Source organism: Monopterus albus, unplaced genomic scaffold (assembly GCF_001952655.1).
Source record: "Monopterus albus unplaced genomic scaffold, M_albus_1.0 scaffold14.1, whole genome shotgun sequence".
NCBI classification, from domain to species: domain Eukaryota; kingdom Metazoa; phylum Chordata; class Actinopteri; order Synbranchiformes; family Synbranchidae; genus Monopterus; species Monopterus albus.
This window is the reverse complement of record NW_018127894.1, coordinates 53,099-75,919: the sequence shown is the minus strand read 5'-3', so window position 1 is coordinate 75,919 and position 22,821 is coordinate 53,099. Positions and strand designations below refer to the sequence as shown.

At 40.1% G+C, this 22,821-nt stretch overlaps 1 protein-coding gene across 2 annotated transcripts in view; it reads right to left on the bottom strand.

Moving 5' to 3' along the window:
* The window catches only part of glis1a (GLIS family zinc finger 1a), a 37,609-nt gene that overhangs the window by 7,897 nt on the left and 6,891 nt on the right, over positions 1 to 22,821 (bottom strand). For both annotated transcript variants that reach the window (XM_020591577.1, XM_020591576.1), the window contains 5 exons: positions 14,660 to 15,768; positions 10,028 to 10,189; positions 6,165 to 6,278; positions 2,807 to 2,933; positions 522 to 666 (listed from right to left, as the gene is read on the bottom strand). In XM_020591577.1, the coding sequence (XP_020447233.1) occupies positions 522 to 666; positions 2,807 to 2,933; positions 6,165 to 6,278; positions 10,028 to 10,189; positions 14,660 to 15,562 (1,451 nt within the window). In that variant the 5' untranslated portion in view covers positions 15,563 to 15,768. The remainder of the gene's footprint in view (positions 1 to 521; positions 667 to 2,806; positions 2,934 to 6,164; positions 6,279 to 10,027; positions 10,190 to 14,659; positions 15,769 to 22,821) is intronic.

The window sequence follows — 22,821 nt, the reverse complement described above, 5'->3', positions numbered from 1 at the left end:
ACTGCCAAACACAAATAATATCCCATTCAGCTCATTTTATTGGGTTGGCAACAAAAATCCCAGCAGCAGATAAATCAGATCCTTGCCAGACACCTCTAGGGGGAAGTGGGAAAATATACTTTTTTTCCCATTTTGGATGAACTGACTTTTTAACTTTGCTCCTGGGTACATCATTAAGTATCATTAAAGCACTTTACTTTCCAAGAAATAAAAGCAATTTTAATTGTAAAATGCATGACTGAGAAAATAAAACATTTATTGTGTAAAGTCATTCTTCTTAATGGTGACTTCACTCTGTGAGGCTCTAAACCAGTTCAGCACCTTGGGACAGAAATTCAAAACTGGAAAACTAAACAAGAAAACTTCTCTCTTCTAGAAAAACAACATGCTCATGAGGAAGTTAATATGTGTAACTGCAAGGCACTGCTGAGGAAGCCCATGTGTTTAAAGTCAACTTTCCCTGCATGCATGACTAAATAAATAAATAACTGGCTTTTCAGATGCCTTCATCTTACACTCACCCTTCTCTCCCTGGGCATGTGAGTGAAGATATCGGGCTGTTGGCGTCAAAGTTTCCCTCGAGTCCTTGATACCTGGAGCAGGTGTCTGCTGTTGTAGGGAGGAAGTCTGAATTTCCCCTGACGGTGTTGCTGTTTGAGTACACACCTGAAAGAGACACAGAGACAGTATCTGTGACTTCATTGACAATCTGTTTTTGTTTTGAGTATCCAGAGCCACATGTAGACTTGAACAGTAGCTCTAAAAAGCAGGTGGCTCCTTTTTGAAGGTTTGTGCTGCTGCATTTACTAATATTCACAGAAATGACAATAAAATCAACACTGACAGTTTCCAAAAAAACTCTGAAATTCCTACTGGAGCACATTCTGCCCCTTTCTTCCAAACACTGATATTTTCAACATTTTTGCAAGTGTTGAGAATGTGAAGTTGTCGTTACACTGTGTTTTAGGGGTATCACGCTCATTTTCCATCATAGAGATATTTACTACATATACATACAGTAGTGGATGCTTCAAATACATCCAAACATCCACTTTAGTGTTGAGTCTGAGCACAGCCAGGACAGAAATTGAGTCACCTGTGGTGCTTGCTATCTGATGACAGCTGCTAGCTAGTGTTAGCTCCCAAACTGAGAGCTGAGATCAGGGTGCAGAGTCATTATTCAGCCTGTCACTCTTGTAGACGGGATCCCTAGCTCCACTACAAGCTAGCTACAGTTATCCATTATGAATTACCACCTTCGCTAAAGTGAGATATAAACAATTTAAGCAACTTTTCAGCAAAACAAAACAAGAATGTATGCAGGTAAATATAGTGCGTACTTCCAAAATGGTGCCCCAGTCACACCATTTAACGTGGCCTGACGTACCTTCACATTCTCTATAGCTACATGCTAAATGCTAACCTACAGTTTGCTGTTAGCTTAGCTGTTTGTTGTTCACAACCACTGTAAGCAGGCCAAGTGATATTTTAAGTGTAATCTGTTGGGTTTTTTTTTAACTTATGAATTTATTTAGTTTACAAATGGTCTTAAAATGAAGATAAGAATTTAATAAAAACTTCCCAAACTGCATGTTTTGTCTGACCAACAGTCTCAAACAATCTCTGTCGGTTGTTCTTATTTTCATATTCATTAGAGAATATAAAATCTGTTTACAAGAAAAACATGTTATTTCACTACTGTATTTGTTTATGAATCTAACACACACACACACACACACACACACACACACACGTAACAACTTATTCCTCATGCCCAAAAGTGGGGCCTCATACTTTAAAATAACCGAGAATGATATGAAGATAAGGTGAAAAGTTAGTGCTTGTTACCAATAAAGGAATACTGCAAATTACTACAATATGTACATTTATTTTCTGTTGAGAAACAAATTTAACTAAAAAAAAAATCTTTCAACAAAGCTAATGGCTAACAGAGGCATCAAAATAAAGCTGGCTTACAATGGCAATTCTCTGTAAATGTGCACGCTACAAACCTTTCAGTGTCACCTTTCAAGGCTAAAGGAGAGTGAGTGTTTGATATGATGACAGTTTTTTTTTTTGGTAGTGTATTCATTCAAAGCTGTAACACACACACCTGCAGGGCTTTCAAACCTTGGCTCTGATTTTAGGGCGATAAGCTATGTCACAATACTGTACATCCAACAGTATGAACATACAGTACATATATATATATATATACATAAGGTTTCAGTCTCTACCATTTGGCCATTTCTGATAAGGAGAAAGTCCTTGTGGAACATTTTTAAAATTAAACACTGACATGCTTGTTTCACCTTGGATAAACATAGCTTGTAGTGCGCCGTTTGAATTTTACCCAAAGTCTTATGGGTAAAACTGCAAGTAGTCTGAAGTAATAGGCATGGACAGCTCTCCTGGACACTCTCTGGTCTCTTTTGCCAAATGAGCCTCAGTGTACCTGACAGCTTCTTGATCCTGATTCAGCCATTGAAAGGGAGTGAAAAAGAGCTTGGCTGGAAAACCGGCATGGAGAAGCTGAAGGACGGGGAAGAAGAGGGCCAACTTGCCCGCAGTCAGTGGCCGGTAATTGGACAAGGTAAACACTGGCATGATGAGCCATCATCGAAGGAATGGGAGAGGAGGAGGGAGAGGAAAAGGAGCAAATGAGGCCATGGGAGAAAATGAGCGAAACAGCTTAACAGCCCAGGTGTTTGGGGAATTACCACTTTCTTTGTTTTTAGTCTCTTCCAGAGAGATGTTGCTAAACACAGATTTCCACTGCTTTTGCTACCGTTTCATCAGCGAATACCTGTGAAGTTGTCTAAGCCCGGCAAAGGTGAACCGCTTCCTTGATGGGAAGAAGCCGAACTGTGGAGATGCTGCCTCACCAGACAATCACTCAAAACGTCCGATTCCAGCACTGTGTGCACCTGAACCTGTCAAGAAGACAAAATACAGATGTTCACATAGCTGATGAGAAAAATGTAACACTTAATTTTATGTTACACGCTTTACTGAGCATGTGTGGAGGCCAGCATTTATGCAGGGATGAGCGTAATTACAGATGGATGACAAATGAAAGGAAAAACTACAATTTTCTGGCTTCACCTTCTTTAATGGGAGAAATTGATGCTTTTCTTTGTCAAATATGATCATAAACTGAACATCTTTGGATTTGTTGGTTGGACAAAAGTCCTCTGAAGACACCCCCTCTGTCTCTAAATTGGCATTTTCCCCAGTGTCTGACATTCTGAGAATAAAAAGATAAATCAAATAATCAAAAAAAATGATCTGCAGATTAGTCAGAGACCCCTGCTTTTTTTAATTTCCATACATTTATTTAGGATTTTCCTTGAAATCATCACCCATCTGTATGTCATAACTGGAGCTTCCAACTGTTTTCTGCTGTCAGGCATACAACTCTCATAAAGCTGCATTCTGAAAGGATTTACTTCTCTTCTGATTACATACAGTAGATCAATTGAAAACAGTGAGTTTTCTGCTGGCGGTTTTCTACTGTTCATTTTTCAAAGAAATCATGCTCACACCAGATGCTTGGCTTTGGTTTAGTCAAGTCATCCAGCTTCTCGAGGTACAAAAACCCAGAATCTTGTTAGGCAATCTTATGACAAAATATTTTAACACAGTTAAGGCAAGACAATTGACTTTATTATAAAGCATTAACAACACATCCCCCAGGACTTTCCAAAACAATTTATCGACAGCTTCAGGACTCACAAGAAACTCACGAAGGACACCCAGGAACCACAATAGAGGACTGAATAATCAGCCAAAAATGTTTGCCCAAGCCAGTGTTTATGAAGAAACAAACTTCAATACTTGTGACACATCATCTCAAAAAAATGTATAACCATAAGGGGTTTGCATGTTTAATATTTCAAAGCCCTATTTAACCCCACAGGATTTACTGCAGCGCAGGGCGTGTTAGCCATGTCACAACTTACAAACACACGTGGTTCTGTTTAAACTAAACAAGGCATGGGAATACACACAACCCCCCGTGTCACTCATGGTCCATAGAAAACAAACAAGGCCCAGATAATGCTGAACAATAGGCTCCCTATTCTGACTTCCATGGAGTGTGTGTCATACATTGTTTTGTTGTATTTCATCCTACTGAATCATAAACATGCCTACTCTGTTCCTGATGCTGCTGTCCATCTCTTCATGGAGAGATGGTGTGTTACCTACAGCGTCACCACTGACCTCGGACAAATCTCTTTCCTACTTGAAGTGTTTTTTTAAAAGTTAATGAACAAACTGCACAGACCGTCTCGCTTAAAATAGATGCTGTCCTTCATCAGGCAAAAATCCATCCATCCATTATCTATACCGCTTAGTCCTGAATAGGGTCATGGAGGGCCTGGAGCCAATCCCAGCTGACTTTGGGAGAGAGGCGGTGTACACCCTAGACGGGTCGCCAGTCTATCACAGGGCCGACACTTAGAGACAGACAACCACACTCACTCCTACGGGCAATTTAGAGTCACCGGTCAACCTAAGTTGCATGTCTTTGGACTGTGAGAGGAAGCCGGAGCACCTGAAGAGAGAACCCACACCGGCACATGGAGGACATGCAGACTCAGCACAAAAAGGCCCCGGGTCGGCCGGGGCTCGGACCCGGAACCTTCTTGCTGTGAGGCAACTCCAGTGCCACCCTCAGGCAAAAATCAAAAAATAAAATCAAGATACGGCAGAAGAGCATATAGTTTTGCTTTGCGTTTCTTTGTTTGACACACTCTGAATCTCTTTTCATTTTTCTTTTATAATTTACCATGTACTATGATTGATGTGACTGAGAAAATCTCAGACTTAATTTGTTATATCTGATACATTTCTGCTCCTCCACCTGTCCTATACAGTATTTGTGAGTATATTTATTCTGCATTGTCACATCAGAGAGAAGGTTCCAGGTTCTGGCCTTTCTTTGCGGAGTTTGCATGTTCTGCCCGTGCCTGTAGGGGTTTTCCCCGGTGCATCCTTCTAATGGTATAAATAATGGATGGATGGATGGATGAATGTTTTTTCTCATTCTGTGTGTGCTGCACTCATTTTGTCACAATTATTTAATTATTGGAAAACATTACCTTCATTTAACCAAACACCACTGACAGGAAATTTGGAAAATACCATAGTTATTGTAAATTATTCTGTCATGGATGGATGGTTTGGAAGAATGCTGTAGTGAAGGCTTACATTAAACATGCAGTTGGTTTAAATGTGGCCCAGAATGGACGTCCATCTCAGGCCAAATCTGGACCAGATCAGTCAGACTAAGTGTATACCAATTTTTAATGTCTACTGAAAATAAGGTCGGCCAGTCCGGGCTGTGGTTTAGCTCAAAAGTAACAGGCTTGGACGTTGGGTGCTTGCTCATTTTTTCCAAGCAAAATCAATTAATCATTTAATAAAAATTTTAGATAACTTTTGGCAGCTGAGGTCAACGAGCAAGACCATCAGATATTAAAGAAATCTGCTCAATATAGCAGTAAATGATGACTGTAGTCGCATAGTCTCTGGTGTAAGCTGTTGTATAGCTGTGCCCTGTGCGTAGAAAGATTTAAAATAAATGTCCTAAAAATAGTTTATTTGTCCATGTGTCACTGCTTGGACTGCTGCCGCTGTTCCATCACATCTAATCTACATGTTTGGAATACTGGTAATCGCATTCTGCTATCAGCTAAATGCCCAATGTGTAGAAACATAACTGCTATTGTGTGAAATGCAGGACCTCTAGACTGAAAAACTCTTTCTCTCCCTCTGCCATCAGACTCCTAAACAGCTGACTCAGGATCTACCTCATGTAATTCCATCTGTACTGTTTACATACTCATTTTGCACATGTACAATTGCACACTCACTGCTGAGTATTTGCACTCCACAGCTCCCACATAGCATGTATTCTCTCTGCATCATATTGTGTTCTTCTTTTATTTTTATTTGCTCCCTCACTTGCTGCTTTAAAGTTCATTAGATTTGTATTATTGCTCATCTACTTTATATTTCACTGTATATTTCATTGTATTATGTGGCATTCATATGGATGGCAAAGTAAGAATTTCATTGTACAGGGAAACACGTTTCCTAACTATGCATATGACAAATAAACCCCTTTGACCTTGACCTTTGACCTATTAGTACAGTACCTTGCCCTCCCTCTCCTGATGACCTCTGGCTGAATGAGCTTTGACGTGTTTCCGTAACGAGCTGGGGTCAGTGTAGCGTTTGGTGCAGCCCGAGATCTGACAGGCGTATGGCTTCTGTGAATGCACCCCAACAAGAAGAGGTGAGAGAAGACAGAAAGAAGAAAACAACTTTGTCATCCTCAGGACTGAGACCAAAAGCTGACATTTACTGTTGTCCTTTAAAATCACAAACATTTTCTGCAATCCAACTTCATTTTAGCTGCTGCACAATGAACTTGACAAGAAGAAATATGCCATGAATCAACACAATAAACCCAGAAATACACAACATAACATTTTTTCAGAAGTGTTAACTTTTAGGATCATGATTTTTTTTTTAAGTTTTCCTTACGTCCCTTCAAAAACACACATACATAATGTGAAGATTTTGTAAATCAGATCCTAAAATGTCACATCATTCACCTCATGATGTCAGACACATAATATAACTGTGTTAATAATAATGCTGAGTCCAGGTGGGTTACATGTGTAGCACCGTACGTGTCTTGTAGGCACAAACGTTTAGGATACTTAGCATGACAACTGCACCAACAGTGAATGGAAGGAGGACATAATGTGCTAATCCACTGAGAATGGAGTATATTTACCTTTCTTCTGCAGGCTTAAGGAGAGGAGGAGAGAAAAGAGTTAAGAGTGTACAGATGTTCCTCAACCTGTACAGCCATAAATCAGTGCATTCATAAGATAAATGGTGAATCAGCAAAAAAAAAAAAAAAAAAAAAAAAATTCACAGCACAGTAAACAGTTTCATGTTTGGAGGCTGCATAAACATATTTCTGTTTAGTTTATTTTCACCAGAACAACTTCAATGTGCTTTGGCACTGATTTTACAAGTCTCTTCCGGAGGGATGAACACCATTCTTCCCCTCATTTGGCATTTTGATGATGGTGGTAGAGACGCGGTCTAACAAATTCTCCCAGAGGTGTTGAACTGGGTTGAGACCTGGTGACAGCACGTCGTTCACATAATTTCCATACTCATCAAACCCTTCAGTGACTTCCTTGTGTCCTGATGATGGGGGCTCTGTCATCCTGGAAGAGACCACTCATTTATCCGGCCTGTTCCTTTCATGTGTCACCGGTCTATATACTGTAGATAAACCATTAACCTTTAAAAGCAGTCGCAAAAGATGCTGTTCTTGTGGCTGTTTAGTTGCCTGTATTTCACAATTTTATCAAAGCTGTAGGTTTACATGAGGCCATTTACATAAATCTACAGTAATTCCTTACAGATGTTTTCCTTTGTTTCATTGAGTTTTTAACCAGGTGGAGTGAAAACACATGGACAGTATTTATTTGAATCTTTTACATGAAAGTAAAAATAAATACAGCACAGTGGTAATAGCTGTGCAGCAGGTTTAAAGATACTAGTTTGCTAAATATTTTAGGACGTCTTATCAAGAACCAACTAACCCAACTGTTTATTAAATCAACAGTAAATGCAACATCTTTCCAGCTTTGCTGCCTTGTTTTCTACAGTACTGTTTTGTTGAGGGGTTGTCGTGTGTGCGCGTGTGTGTGTGTGTGTGTGTGTGTGCGCTTTTTTAAATCCCAGATTGTGAAATTCTTTACAAACCAAAATAAATACATTCAAATCTTACATCTTCAATTACTCTGACATAGATCTGGCATCCGGGCAAGTGCTCCTCTACAGTGCTTAACTTTACATGCTGGCAAAAATTGGGCAATATCCTGGTGTTGTGAAACAATTTCTGAACAATATTCCCTGGGAGACCGACTAATAGCTCCCTGAGTCCAAACAGATGTAAAGGAAGTGCTGCTTGCTTTCTAATCTTATATAAACATCAGAGTGATTGCATGCACAGTGCCTATGTCAACTGTTAAAGTTAGGACATGAGTGAATGAATATACACATGCAAAAATGTGTGAAATTATACGATTACTGAGCTGCATAAATCTACAGGGCCCAAACTAAGCTTTTCTGTGTGCTGTTGCAATTTAAGATGCTATTGCTGAAGAAAACAACAGAACTTGTTTTTAATTTATTGTTTTTGCTACTCATCACCAACACAGTGTAGCTGAATGACACTTGTGTTTCAATCTAGAAAGTCATTCCCATCTTGAAATCAGAACTGATATGCAAATAAGAAATTTAGCAGAAACTAGAGACACCTCTGCACGAGGCTGACCTCGTTTTAGAAACAAATCTCCATGAACACACTATTATTAATAACATTAGTAACACAATACAAGTTATTTAGTCAAACTTAAATAACTTGTACTGACACCAGTGTTTTCCTGGCTGGCTGTTACACTATATTCAGTACTTATTTACATTCAGACGATCTTCCACTGGGCCTTTGTGATGGCGCCAGATGTGTCTGATTCTTCATTTGTGACGCAACTGCAAAGCTGCTATTAGCCTGCATGAAACCACAAAAAGGAGAAAATAACTTTTCCCTCTTGTTGTAATAACACTGCACTGCAAAATGCAGCTCCATCTCATCCGTGTAATAGGAGATCTGATTTGCTGGATTACTGCTAAATCCTCATTGCTTGTCAGCAGGAGTAAAAATAACTGTGGTTTGTAGAATAAATCCACAGCAGGTATGCAGTTTCACAATCCTAAAGAATGTTCAGACTGAGTTTCATGCAAGTATGCAGCAGGAGGAAAGAGGGGCAGTGGCACTTCAAATTAAAGTGATTTTATGCATGTTAAAGCACACCAATTTCCTAGAAAACACAAGAAATATTTTGAACAGTGAAGTGTAGTGTTTTGTATTTAAAACATACAGACATACTGCTGACCTTTTCTGGCGATTGCTTCATTTTTGCTTTTTGTCTCTGAGACACAAATGACTTGTACATAAATGTTTCTGATGACTTTGTGTAGACATGAACAGTAGTGGAGGAGCTACTCAGATTTTTTTATTTAACAAAAGCCACAATACCGCAATCTAAAACACAGGTAAACTGCAAATAAAAGTCTTGCACTCAGACTTTTTCTTAGAGTGTTAAATTAAATTAGTGGAGGAAAGTACCTAAAGTACTTAAGATTAGTTTTGAGGTACCAGAATAAATGAATTTTAGGAAAAAGTCCACAACGCTGAGACGACATTTGGCCCCTGGTGCAGGAGAAGGAGCCACGGCGAGCTAAAAAGTTTGGATTTCAACAAAGGGGCCTGTTTTCTGTTCTCTCACAGGCTGCATCAGTGGTAGATTTCATAACTTATTTTGTGGTCGAAGCCTCAATTTATGACCATCATGAGCATGAGGGACACTCACCCTCACTTCTCTGAAAGCCCAGATAAAATTTCACATTAGTTTCATCTGAATTCTTGGCTGTTTCTCAGCGGTTGACAGCGCAGAAGTGTAGAATAGCTAGACATTATGTTGAGACGTCGGAGCTGGCATGAATGAAAACTGAAATTTGAGAGTGTTCTCCACAAACTAAAAAAACTGGATTATTGACGGTACTTCATGGTTTATTTAAATTATTTTCTTTTCTTTTAGCATTAAGTGATATGTTTATTACAGAGCTCTGACTAAGGTGGAGCTGTAAAAGCATTTCACCTCTCTGCATGTTTAATCTTGTGTTTCTGCTGCCTTTACATTCATCTGACGACATTCACTTCTGACGTGCAGCACTCGGAGGTTTGTTCTGACAAGAGAATGACATGTAAAACTCCCATCGCGCTTCACTTTGACTAAGGATGGTGTCCAATAGTATAAATGAAGAACCAGAGTTTGTGCAATCTGTGCTACAAGACAGTGACAGTAATGTTTAGTGTAAAATTCTGTCAGACTGGGGTGACATGAATGGTTGTGTGTTGTTCACTGACTGTGTCCAGGTGTGTGCGCTGGTGTTTGGCCCGGTCACTGGAGTTGCTGAAGGCCTTGAGGCAGCCAGAATGCTGGCAGATGTATGGCTTCTCGCCGGTGTGACTCCTCAGGTGGATCTTCAGGTTCTCCAGACGGGAGAACGCCTTGGAGCAGCCCTCAAACTAACAAGGGAAACATCAACGGTATTAGTACAATATACAGGTAGACATGCACCATTTAGACTTACTCACATGACTAATGTTGTAGCTATCACTTTTAAAATGTTTTCCTCAAAGAAATGACCTCGACATCTAAAAATCTTTTGTGGTTTGTGGTCCATCTGATAATCTGCCTGTGGACAGACTATGACAGAACAGCACCCTTGAGACCATGCAGCTATGTAGTTTGTGTTTGTTTTGTTTTAAGGACATTTTGGGTATTTTTATACTGAAAGCATCCCTCTGGATTCTTTGCATTGCTTTGTCTCTTCCTGGTTGTTTTATATGTATTTGTAGTTTTTTTTTTTTCCACCTGTTTGTAGATGTTTTGTGCCTCTTTGTGGTCATTATGCATCTCTTTGTGGTTATTTTGCTTATCCTTGAGATAATCCTGCCGTCTTTTTGGCTGATTTGGATCATTTTACATTTTTTTGACATGACATCTGACTCATACTCTAATACACAACAATAAAGTGTGTTTCATGCTCTCTAAACTAATCAAGAGGGAAGCGTATTCTACCTCATATTCATTCCAGGGTTTTATTAGGTCTTGCTAATGAGTTGGTAAATGTCAGCCACTTCATTTATTTTAATAATCTGTATCTGCACCACATTGTGTTGACTGATTAATCAGTCATGTTTCTCGTGTCAAACATTTGACATCTCAGCATTTTCTGACTGCACCATCCTGTGACAGTTGGCCTCAAACCCATTTGTCCCAGACATCTTTTATAGGCTGAGCAATGTTCTACAAGAAAGCAGGACACTGTAGTTTTGAGGAAATGTTACCACACAGGAGTAAACAGTGCATTTGTTGGGGACTATTTCCATCTGCGGATTAATACAAATTTGGTGCTTTAGTGAGTATTTTCAGCAGCAGGACGGTATCAACAAATCCTCCAAATTAAAAGTCGGACTACACTGTTTACCCTTTAAAACAACATGATGCCCCTGTTGTCAGGACATCATTTACCTGTGGTTTTCAAAACCTGTTATAAATGACTGAACATCAGTGCAATAGGTCGCTTTTGGTTAAGGCTTTAGGCAAACGGTGACTTGGATAAGTTTGGGTAAAGATCATGATGTGTTCAAATAAGTGTTTAGTTACTATAGGTTAAGGCATACATTGAGGTTTGGGTTAAAATTACAGCTGTCAAAGTTATGAGAGAAGTTCATGGTTGCAATAATAAACACTTGGTCAAGGTTGGGGGGAGGGACACTGACGTTCAACTGGAAAGTCTGATATTCTCTCGACCCATCTGTCCACCACGACCTCCACCTGTCTGCTGACCTGTCACCTTACGTCCTCCTGTTCAGATGGACTAGAATCGTAATTCCTGTAGCTACTGGAGGGCTTTGTCACACAAACATTTGTCATTCTGGAGCTTTTGCTTTTTGGGAGGACAGTTAAACAGTGTTCAAAATAAACTATAGTGTCCATATTTTGTCAGTGCACTGATGCATTTTAAATAGTTTTTGGACAACAGTGGAATTAGATACAGCACCAGGATTGGCTACGTGTCACTGTTGGTCTTCGTCTTTTCCTGGGATTCGGTGACAGGAGGTTTAGATTCATTCCAGCACCTTAAATTATAAGTGAAGACTCCAACACAGTGGATTTAAAAAACGGTTTGGGAACTCGTGTTTACAGTCTGAGTAGCACCTGTCTGATCTGAGACTTGACTTTATAAGCTGGTAAACAAGGCTGAATTCATTAACAAACACTGACTACATTCATGTGGGATATTCATGTTTCCATTGCAGGAATGATTTTATTTTTCTGTTTTGGCCAGAGTGCTTTATGTGTGTGACTAATGACTATGTTTTGTGTCTGTGTTGATTTAATCTTATTAATACATTTGCAGGCAACTCTCCATAGTCATATATTTACAAGTTAGCAGCAGATTAGGTCATTTAATGAACTAATTCACTTATGCAGGAAGTGTGTCCCTGAGTAAAATAAATTCTTAATGAATTATTAATCGGAGTCCCAGGTTGACAACCGTGGAGTTGCCGCTGGCGAAATACAAAGAGAGCTACTCACGCTCAGGGACAGGGATTTGGCACCAAACAGAATGTCATCATGGGACAGACATGTTCAGCCCTCAACAGTTGTGTTTCAGAAAATGAGTCATGACAGAAGTGATGGAGGGTGACGCTACACTGGAGCTCAAAGGCCACTGTTGTGATGGTTAATGCAGAGACATCACAGTCTCTGTCTAACCTTGAACCTAATGTGGTCTGGTTTGGTCTTTAGCTTGTATCTGCGTCTTGAGTTTTTCAAAATTCACTTTTTTAAATTAATCATCCTTTCAAGACACACTGTACATTTCTCTCTGGGAACAGTTTCTACAAGAATGAATGATTTATCTGCTTATTATATCACAAAATACATCCTTATGCGACTCACCGAGTCCTTGTTTTCCAAAAAATCTAATCATTCAATACTATTTATGATCAGCATTTACAGTATTTCCATTCACTAACACTCAATGCAAGAGTTCTGCCTTAAAGTTTTTATGATGCCTATAAAGCTCAGTTCTTACTGACACTGTCATAGGTGCCCATTTAATTGCTAAAACACTGGTACTAAAACATTCAATTCTATGTTTTTGCAGTGAAGTCATAGTGGTTGTTTGACTGGACTGCATTATATTGAGGGGTGTTTTTAATATTCTGCCAAGGTCGTGTATGTAAATAAAGAGAACAAACAATTAGGAACACCTCTCATTATAATGAAGTCCAGAACAGCACCACTTTTAACTCTGACCTCAGTGGTAAATACATAATTTAATTTCAACAAAAACTGAACATTATGAAGTTTGTGAAGGGATTCGAGCCATGCAAATTCATTGAGGCTAACTGATATCAGCTTCTTTGCTCACTGCTCTCTCTCTTTACAGCTGTGTTAAGTTACTGCCAATGCTAACCCAACATTTACTATTGCTGCTGCTTGATATTGAAAGCGCTTGACTGGTGAAACACTGGATAGCTTTTATTGTGAAAGAGCCACATGAAACTCAGGGTATCAAAAATGCATTTCCAAAAAAAAACTAACCAGCCCCTTTTACTGTGCTCTGCTGTTGTGTGGAAACGTATCTGTGCCATACAGAGCATGAAATTAAGGTTGCACCTAACTATTATCTTCATTAATAATTAATCTGCTGATTATTTTCTCAATCAATTAATCAGTTTATAAAATTCAACAGTTTAAAAGTGCCTTCACAGTGGCTCGGTTTGCTTTGACCAACACATTTTATCTATTGTCACATATGACAAAAGGAAAGTGCAAATTCTCACATTTTAGAAGCTGAAATGAGAAAATATTTCTCATTTGTCAGTTATCAAAATAATTTAAAAATCCCTGCAGCTCTACATGAAACCAAACTGCAGTTGCTAGATTTATTGACTAACTTTAGCAAAACAAGACTTTGTTTTGCTGCTCTGTAAACAGATGCATCAGTTTGTCTTCTCTCTGGTTATTGCTTCCCAGGGAATTCTGGGACTTGTCACCAAATCGACCAGGACTGAAAGATTAAAACTTTAAAGACAGCCTGCATGTGTCAAGCTTGAAAAGGCAGGAAACATTCTTCTCTGTGCATGTGAATGAATGATTTATTACCATATTAGAGCACTAAACATAAAAACAAACTGTGTGCCACACCTATAAATTAATACCATTTGTCAGAAAAACCACAGGATGATCAGCTCGTCCTTGGAGACTCAGCTCTGCAGACACATCCTCCATTCATTCAAAACTGCCACGTCTGGCACGTGTGAGTAAGAGAAACCATTTGACCTTCTCTCTAACAGACTGTTGATCACCAGCTGTGTGAGAAAGATGGCGCTGTACAAACTGTTAAATTGTGTTTACTATGAAGCTACATGGTTGATGTGACTGAAAAACTCTCCTCTTCTTTACTGCCAAGTTGAATTAAAGAGGAATCTCTTCTATCTTACATTTTTCAAGCCATCTTTGGACAACGCAGAGATGTCAACATACTTGAAATAGAAATTTAAAGACTTTGGGATGTATCAGTGACCTTGCTGTGTGGGTGAGTTATTTAAACAGTTTTGAAAGTTTTGAGGCAAATAAGTGATATGATTGTTTTGATATGTTTTCTAGCATAAAGTAATTTCCCTGAACTACTTCTACTGCTGTAAACTAGCAACTTAAGGTAAAGTTTGCACTGACAATAAACAGCCACGGCCACGGTGTATGGCCTTAAGGCCTTGCAGATGAAAAATGTACTAAGAATATTTTGATGTAATTTTTCCTTTATCTCACTGCAGCTCTCTGAGGCAGCAGAAGGATGTGGTGGCACCAGGCAGATTTCAGGTGTAAAGTGCATGCGCACTGACAGAAGTGTTAATCAGTTTTCCTGAATGTTTAATAAAAACATTGACTAACCGTGCAAAAGCAGACTGGCTCACCATGCATTTGTTGGGTTTCTCTCCAGAGTGAACCCTCATGTGGATGAGCAGCTTGTAGCGAGCGTTGAAGGGTTTGTGGCGCCGCACACAGCCAGCCCAGAAACATGCAAACTCCTCGCCTTTGCGCTGGTCGATGTGAACTTTCTCGATGTGTCTCACCAGCTCCTCCTGACTGCTGTAAGTGGTACTGCAGTCGATCCAATGACATAACTGCTCCTGCTGGTCCACCAGATGGTCCTGTCCCACAGATCTATTGAGCCTGGGGGACTGCAGAGGGGTCTGACTGCTGTCCTGACCATTGTGGCCTTGAAAGGTCTCCCCCATATGGAACAGCTCCCCCTGCTGGTTGTTCATCTGAAACGGTTCTCTCTTACATGGTGAGAAACACTCTGCAGGCTCCTGTTTGATGGAGTGATACTCTTCTTGTAGAGTTTGCTGATGCTGAGATGTTTTGTTGTTGGCATCAGAAAGAGGCAAAGAAGAGGCAAAAAGTAAAGAGGAGGAGGATGAGGAGTTGGAGGATAGAGAGGATGAAGGGGAGCAAAAAGAAGGAGGCGTGGTACAGCTGGCTAGCATGTAGGATAAAGGGAAGGAGGGCTGGGGGTAACAAGCAAACCTCTGGGAGTTGTTTTTAGGGTCTGTGTGCGTGGCAAAGTCCTCCACAGTCTTTTCTACGTGAGATCCATTGGTCTTACAGTTGAGTAAAGAGGTGAGGTCTCGCCCCAGGGAGGACAAGGACAGGGAAGTCCTCGGAAGACAGCACAGACCTGCTGAATGGACTGAAGACTGACAGAAGCCACCAGAGGACAGCAGCGCCTGAAGGTCCTCTGCATCTTCAAACACACTCCCAAAACCAGGAAGAGTCAGCTGGACGTCTGGAGGCCCAAGATCAGGGGGCCACATCTCGGCCCCCGCTCTCTGGCTTCCACCACGAGATTGCTTCAGTAAAATCTTTGGTGATGATTTTGCTGGAGCAACTTTAAGAATCCATTGGGGGTAAAATTAATCACAGCATCTTTCAGCAATCAAATATAATCAAATTAGATTGATCTTCTTTATGTGTAATCTTCTATTATTTGTTCCACACATGGTCAGTCATCACTCATACTCTGTGGGAGACAGAAGCCAAACCCAGATGAGTCATCTTAAAAGACAAAAATCACAAATATAAAACACTTTCTGAAGCAGCTTTGAGAAAGAAGAGCTCCTATCTTTCACTTCAGATACAAACACAACAGGTTAAAGTTTTACCTCTAAGAACAGTTATTTAAATGAACCCATCTGAGAAGATTAAAGGGGAAACATCTCTCTGAAACAAAAGGGCCCAACTGCTATTTTTGTAAAAGATCATAAACCAGAATGGCTGAGATCCACTCATTTAATATGTAACACTGTCTTGTATTTTTTGAGCTTATTGTAAGTTTTTATGTAAATGGGCCAAGGTTCAGATCAAAATTTACTTAAAATAAAGCAGTACCTCAAGAATACTCAGTTAACTGTGCTTTGCATCACTACAATAGTGTCAGACTCACTCAGTTTTATTTAAAAAAAGTGTTAAATTTGATGGAGCAGAACATGTGAAAGCCTAGCGCCTACATCACCCACAATGCAACTCAACCACCAGCAGTGCAGCGAAAGATTTGGATGTGTTATGTTAGTAGCAGCTAATGTAGCCTCACGCAGAGATGAGGAGGGGGCTACAGAGGTCCGGTAACTTTTCCACATAGACAGTAGTGCTCCCCAAGACCTTTTGTGTGTCAAATAAGTGGGGGTACCTGAGTAAATGTACTGTTACTTTGCCACTCCTGTGAGCTGATTGGCCAAAATGACTCAGAGTTTACTGTTGTGTTGCAGAGCTATGACTCAGCTAGTGTGTCAACTTTCCATGCCATAAGGGTCGAACTATGTTAATCCCTCATGTCCAGTCATCAGCAACAGTGTTCAATCACTAACAACAAATGGACTAAAATGACCAATGGAGACGTTTTGTATGAAGTAAAACACAAACAGTGCGTCTGACCCCTTGTCAGCAGGCTTCAATCAGACATTTCAAGGTGCAACACTGCAGCAGTGTGTACTTGTTTCCTTTGAGCTGCTACAACAGTTCATAGCTGCAGGCACCAAGGCCACCCCTGCAGCAAACAGCCAGGCGTTGTGTGGCAGCTGACTGCCTGGAACCTGGGCCAGATGTTGTTGTCTCTGCTAGCTACTGATGCAGGACAGGGTGGCTGAAAAACCTCGGATCAAACACACGTTCCTGCACCCCTGTAACATATACAGTAGCCCTGCTGTGAAAAAGTCTGAGCATTTACAACAGGATCCCTGCTGCATATAATTAGTCATTGGAAAGATTCAATGGGATTTATATATGGATGGTTTTAAGAGCCAGAAACTGACACAGCAAAGAGGATGAGTAAGTTCACTTCTGAAGTTATATTTGCTGATGAAGGAGGCACTAAGAGTAGGTTCATGCCCAGAGTTTCCTGGTATAGTCTGGTTTACAGTTTTATGATTCTTCCCGTAAATCGCTGGAGTTCCCCCCACCAGAGTCATGTACCACGACAGTCATGGGAACTGTGGCTGTTCTTAATTAGAGAGGTTGTGATATGTCTATGTTTCAATGGGTTGAATAGAATCAGTGATAACAGTGTAGCAGAAGTGGTTTGGTATGAAATATGATAATTGCAACCTAGTACCTGTTGGCTTTAAGATGCAAACAAAACATTAGACTCACTACAATCAAAGAATTGGCCAGTATTCTTGATCTAAATTGCATCACACCATCTGCATGTGGACATCCACTCTACCATAAATCTAGCTAAATGAAATCCAACAGCAAATATAGCTACAACAGATTTTTTTTTTCAGTGTCTGTTCATAAACCACTTTGGTCCTAATCCAAAAAGAAGAGTCAGGCGGTAAAACTAAGAAAAGTGTCCCACAAAGCCTCAACTGCCAGCAAACTTTATAAAATAGCAGGCTCATCTCATGTGGTGTCTTTCTAAGACTCACTTGCTGAGGTTAGCTAAACACAGCTGTGGTGTTTCTGGACAAGCAAATGCGTACTTGTCTCAACAATAAGCACTTTGGTTCTTGGATTACAAACTTTTTTATGCTTTCTGGTTCATCTGAAACATGGGAAAAAGATTTGTATTGAAATAAAAGATGTGAATATACGGACAAAGTTCGCTTTCCTAATCCTGTTGCTACTAAATGGTCTTCAGTGGTTTTAAAGAGGCGTCAGAGTGGATTGGCAATTCATGTAAAGATTGAATCCTGGAGCTGAATTTACATCAATACAGGCAAACAATACATTCTTTAGAGGTAGGTCAGAGCTAATTTGCAATCCTAACATTGCTTTATATGAATGTTTTATATAAAATCATGTGACATTTTATGAGCCTGAGAAGGAAACAAGTCCTGTAAATAATAGTTCCTGGACTTAAATACATTTTGTATATAAATACCCACAGATGGCGTATATTTCTACTTAGGATGATATGTTTCCAAAAGAACAAAAGCTCATAAATGAAGCTGACTGTGCATTAAAGAAAACTTTAATTATGTAACTACTTGCACAACTGTTGCTTGTGTTTTTGTAAAAGACATGAGAGACTGGTATCGCAGTAACAGAGAAAGCTGGCTGGAAGCTGAGAGTTCACACGTCTCTAAATAATCTCCACTTCAAGGCCTCCATTTTCAAAACAGGCTAACCTTGTGAAACCAGTTTTGTAGGCTTGGGGTGTGCTATTAAGTCAGAATTTACTCTGCTTTTTTATTTATTCACCGGAAATTGAAAGATCACTTTTCTGCCAGCTGTTTAGTTTACGTTTTTACAGTTGCACATCAGGGACATTTACAGAAAGATGACTGATTATTACCAGAAACTCAAACATCAAGTTGTGAATCATTATTCCCTGAAACTTTTTTGAATTTCCCGTGAAGCCTTCATCAGGACACAGCTATGCAATGTAATTCTTGGCAAATGCTTTCGCTTTCGTCCGTCTTGCGCCGGTTCAAGAATTTCACCTCTAGCGGCACAATACGAATGCCCCCAGCCGTCCCTCTCTCCCCCTCATTTTTCATTATCTCTATTGACTGCTTGTGATAAAGGCTTAAAATAGTTAAGATAATAATTTTTATTTCCTTATAATAAAATTTTCCAGTAAAATTATTATAAAAAGATTACAAAGACAACATGTGAGGCTGCTCCCAGTGACTTTGTCGGGTTAAAATTGTACAAAGTCAGGGACTGAATTCAACAGTAACCCTCACGGTCAGCATTGTTTTTATTATAAACAACCATGACTTAATTTAACTTCAACAGCAAAGATTCAATTATGTCTGTTTTCTTACAATTTCAAATAAGACAAAAGAGAATTTTAAGTTGTGCTGGGGAGTCTGCTGCAATGCGCCGAGCTGAGTGAACCCTCAGCAGTTCATTCATCAAAAGACTTAAGAATACATGCTTATATTAGTTGATCCCACTAGATTCTTGGATGTTTTACAGTGCAGATTTTATCATGAAGACCGAACAACCTGTGAGGCCAGCTTTCACATAAATGTCTACAGTGAGCAAGGCTTTAAAATAAAAATAAATAAAAGGTGAGGGTGCTGAAACACCTGTGGCTAAGTGTGGAGCCATGATGAAGGCCATGTGCCTGGAAGGTGCCACCTCATTTCTGAAGTGTGTCAGCCTGATTCTTGCATCAAAGTGTACTGAGGGTGAGACTGAAAACGGTTTTGGTGGCTGTTTTTCCAGACATGTAAAAATCCCTGCACCATCCAAGTGAGAGATCAGCTTAATGAAAAGTGCAATGTCAAGGCTGCTGAAGGAGCAACAACACTGTGACAAAAATCAGTGATGAAGCTAATGCCATTAAGTCATGTTTAAACTTGAACACTCAAAGAAGGGGCCTGTCTACAGCTGGTGACAAAAACACTGTGGAAAGCCTGAAGCTAAAGTGAGGAGTGCAAAGCTAAACCACAAGACACCAACAGAGCAAAGCTCACTGCTTTGTTTTTAGCCTTTTTGTCAAAGATAAAAATCCAGTGGAGTGTTATTTACATGGAAAATAAGCTCAAGGCCAAGGTTTACCATGAGACTCAGTCAATATTGGGGAAAATCCATCCACTCATCCATTTTCTTCCACTTATTCCTGATTGGGTCTCAGTGGCAACAGGTTCAGCAAGGTAGCCCAGATGTCCCTCTTCCCGGCAACATTTTCCAGCTCCTCTGGCGGGATTCCGAGGCGTTCCCAGGCCAGATGAGATATATAATTTCTCCAGCGTGTTCTGGGCCTACCTTGGGGTCTCCAACCAGTTGGATGTGCCCAGAAAACCTCCAAAGGGAGGTGCCCTGGAGGCACCCTGATAAGATGCCCTAACCGCCTCAGCTGGTTCCTTTCACTGTGAAGGAGCAGCGGTTCAACTCCGAGTCCCTTCCACACATTTACTCCTACATGACAGCTCAAGTCATAAGTAACACGCGATATAAACAGAGTTTATTATCATTAGCTTTGTTTAATTGTGCAGCAGTCTGGGATGACTGGACCTTTCACTTGGTCAGCATTTGTTTTATTTGGAGGAGTTTTTGCATCAGCAGTTCAGTATTAACACGTCCTTCATACGATGACTGGAGCATCAGCTGTGTTTGGTGTGATGTTAATTAAATGTGGACAGATTAGTTTTTGGAATTTTGGAAGAATCACTCTTTATGTGGTGCTCTTACTGAACTGTACGGGGTTAAGTAACCACTAATTGACTAAGGTCAATCTTCTGAAGGTGTTCACAGTAAAGCTGAAATATGTTAAAGTCCTGAATTTGTTACATTCATTCCTATAGGTATTCATTCCTAAAGTCCTCTCAGGTTATTTGGCTAAATTTGATCATTTGTATCACAGACATGTAAACCTCCCAGTTCCATAATACTGTCAGACTGTTTTTGTATGATTGTAGCCAGAAAGTGTCTTTGGCACTTTCCAGATTTTGAGAGGCAGTTGGGTCAAAGTAAACTCTGTGAGAGCAGGTGAACAACTGCCTCATGTTACACAAAATATAGATGTGCTATTAGAGGACAATTCAGGCACGTCATCTTAGTGTAAGGTCTGACTTGTTAACTTTAGACACAGCGATTCTCCGAGGGCTTTTCCTCTACAGTGAGACAGTTAATGCAACACACAGAGCTATTAAACATGTGGAATCGAATGTAGCTCCAAGCTAACAGTGTTTAGTTTAACTGAAGTGAAGGGAGGCTTTTTATATATATCTTCATATAAATGAGCCATTTCAATTTACTATAAACTAGTTATGAGCTGTCATCAGTGTTTATGCGTGCACAGGGAGACACATACCGTTTACAGCACTTGCAGTATATCACCACTTCATATTGTAAGTGCATTGTACATATATTTGCGATATACTCTACGTATGTATCTTACAGTATGTTTGAGTTATCTTCCTTGACCGGAGTTAAAACAGGCTTTCTGATCTTTCTGTCTCATCATCCAAAGTTCTCTCTTCAACCAAACCAATTCCTTTAAAAACATTTTCTTTTCATTATTTCTAAACTTCAGAAAGCTGGTGTGGAGCTCTCCTTCATCCTTCATCCTTGCTCAACTATCCCTCCATCCTCTCTTCCTGGCAGACGTAAACATTTATAAGCAGGTGTGGATCGGTGAGAAACTTTGACTGAGCGCAGACGGCAGGAAATTCCTGTGAAATGACAGAAGCTGAGTCCAAACCACTAGACAGTGTGAGCAGAGCCGTGAACAAGATACAACAGGGCCACCAGCAGCAGCAGGAGCCTATGGACTGGACTTGGACTCCCCAGCTTGCCAGCATCGTGAAACAGGAGCAGCTTCACAAAATGTCTGTTAAAACTCTTTGCTGATGGACTGAGTCTGGTGTGGTGGGCACTGACTGACTCCAGTGTGTCTTTCCAAACCAATTTGGGTGGTATTTGGTTTAAGAAACTTTGTGAAAATAGATAGTTTTACATCAAGTTGCTTTTTTTTATAGCCTACACACTGTACGGTAAGCTATCAATATTTTAGCAAATAGATCAGTCAGGACTATATCATGGCACATTTTTCAGCTCTTCATGCAGCACTCATTCATATGATGTCATGGGAGAAATGCTAACGAGCAGACAGGAACGAGGGAAGTAGTCAAAGGAGTACACAGGACCACAATATGGGCACTCAGATAGCATGAGGTTAGTTTTTATCTGAATGTTTATGCTATTAGCATTAAGCTGTTACTGTTGGCTGAACTAGTATTCTGCATGCATGATTTGAAAATTGCCATCACAACTTTATGGAAAAGTGACCATGGTACTCATGTAGACATTAAGGGGACTACTGTATAGGTCACACTATGGGAGGAGTAAAGGCTAAGTACCCATCTTGGAGAGATGGATGCATTTAGACCTTTTCAACATGGGCTTCAGTCCACCTTCTGGTTTCTTTAATGCTTTTTGGAAGCTTTTACACTTGACCTCTTGGAGACCATCATCCTAGTCACCCAAGGTAAATCATGAGGAAAGAAAGTGTAAATGCGGTCAGAGAATAAATCTGCTGCAGGTCCATGACTATTGTATTCTCATGTTACTGAGGATGTCAGAGAAGCTGAGCTCAGATAGTGACTGCTAAAGTCATTTCAAGCAGCTGTTGTCAGCAGTTTACACTGCAAGAAGATTTGCACAAACATCTAGAAGTTATTTGACCGTCTGACAGAAGAGACACAGTTCAGTGTAAAGGCTAAGTGACTTTCCACCTTTGTCATGAGATGGAAATAATCCTCTAAAACATCAGAGTGAGGCGTCACAACGTACAGTATGCTGAGAAGAAAGGAAGCACTCTTTACTGCGGTTTAAACATGTGATTATTGATTACACTACTAACCGCTGTGTTTGTTGATTCAGTTATTTGTACCAGCCTCATGCAAGTGGATGAATTCAAAGTGGAAGGGCTTTGCTGAGACTGCATATTTCAAGGACCAGATTTTTCTAACACATCACCGCTAATAAATAACAACTGCTTTTGCCAAAGGACAAAGGATTGTTTTGGAGTCAAGTGCAAAAACATTTGGGCTGAGAGGAGACTGAATTAAGCCAAGAGAAGATGATACAAAAATAGTCTTATTAAATTAACACTGTTAAC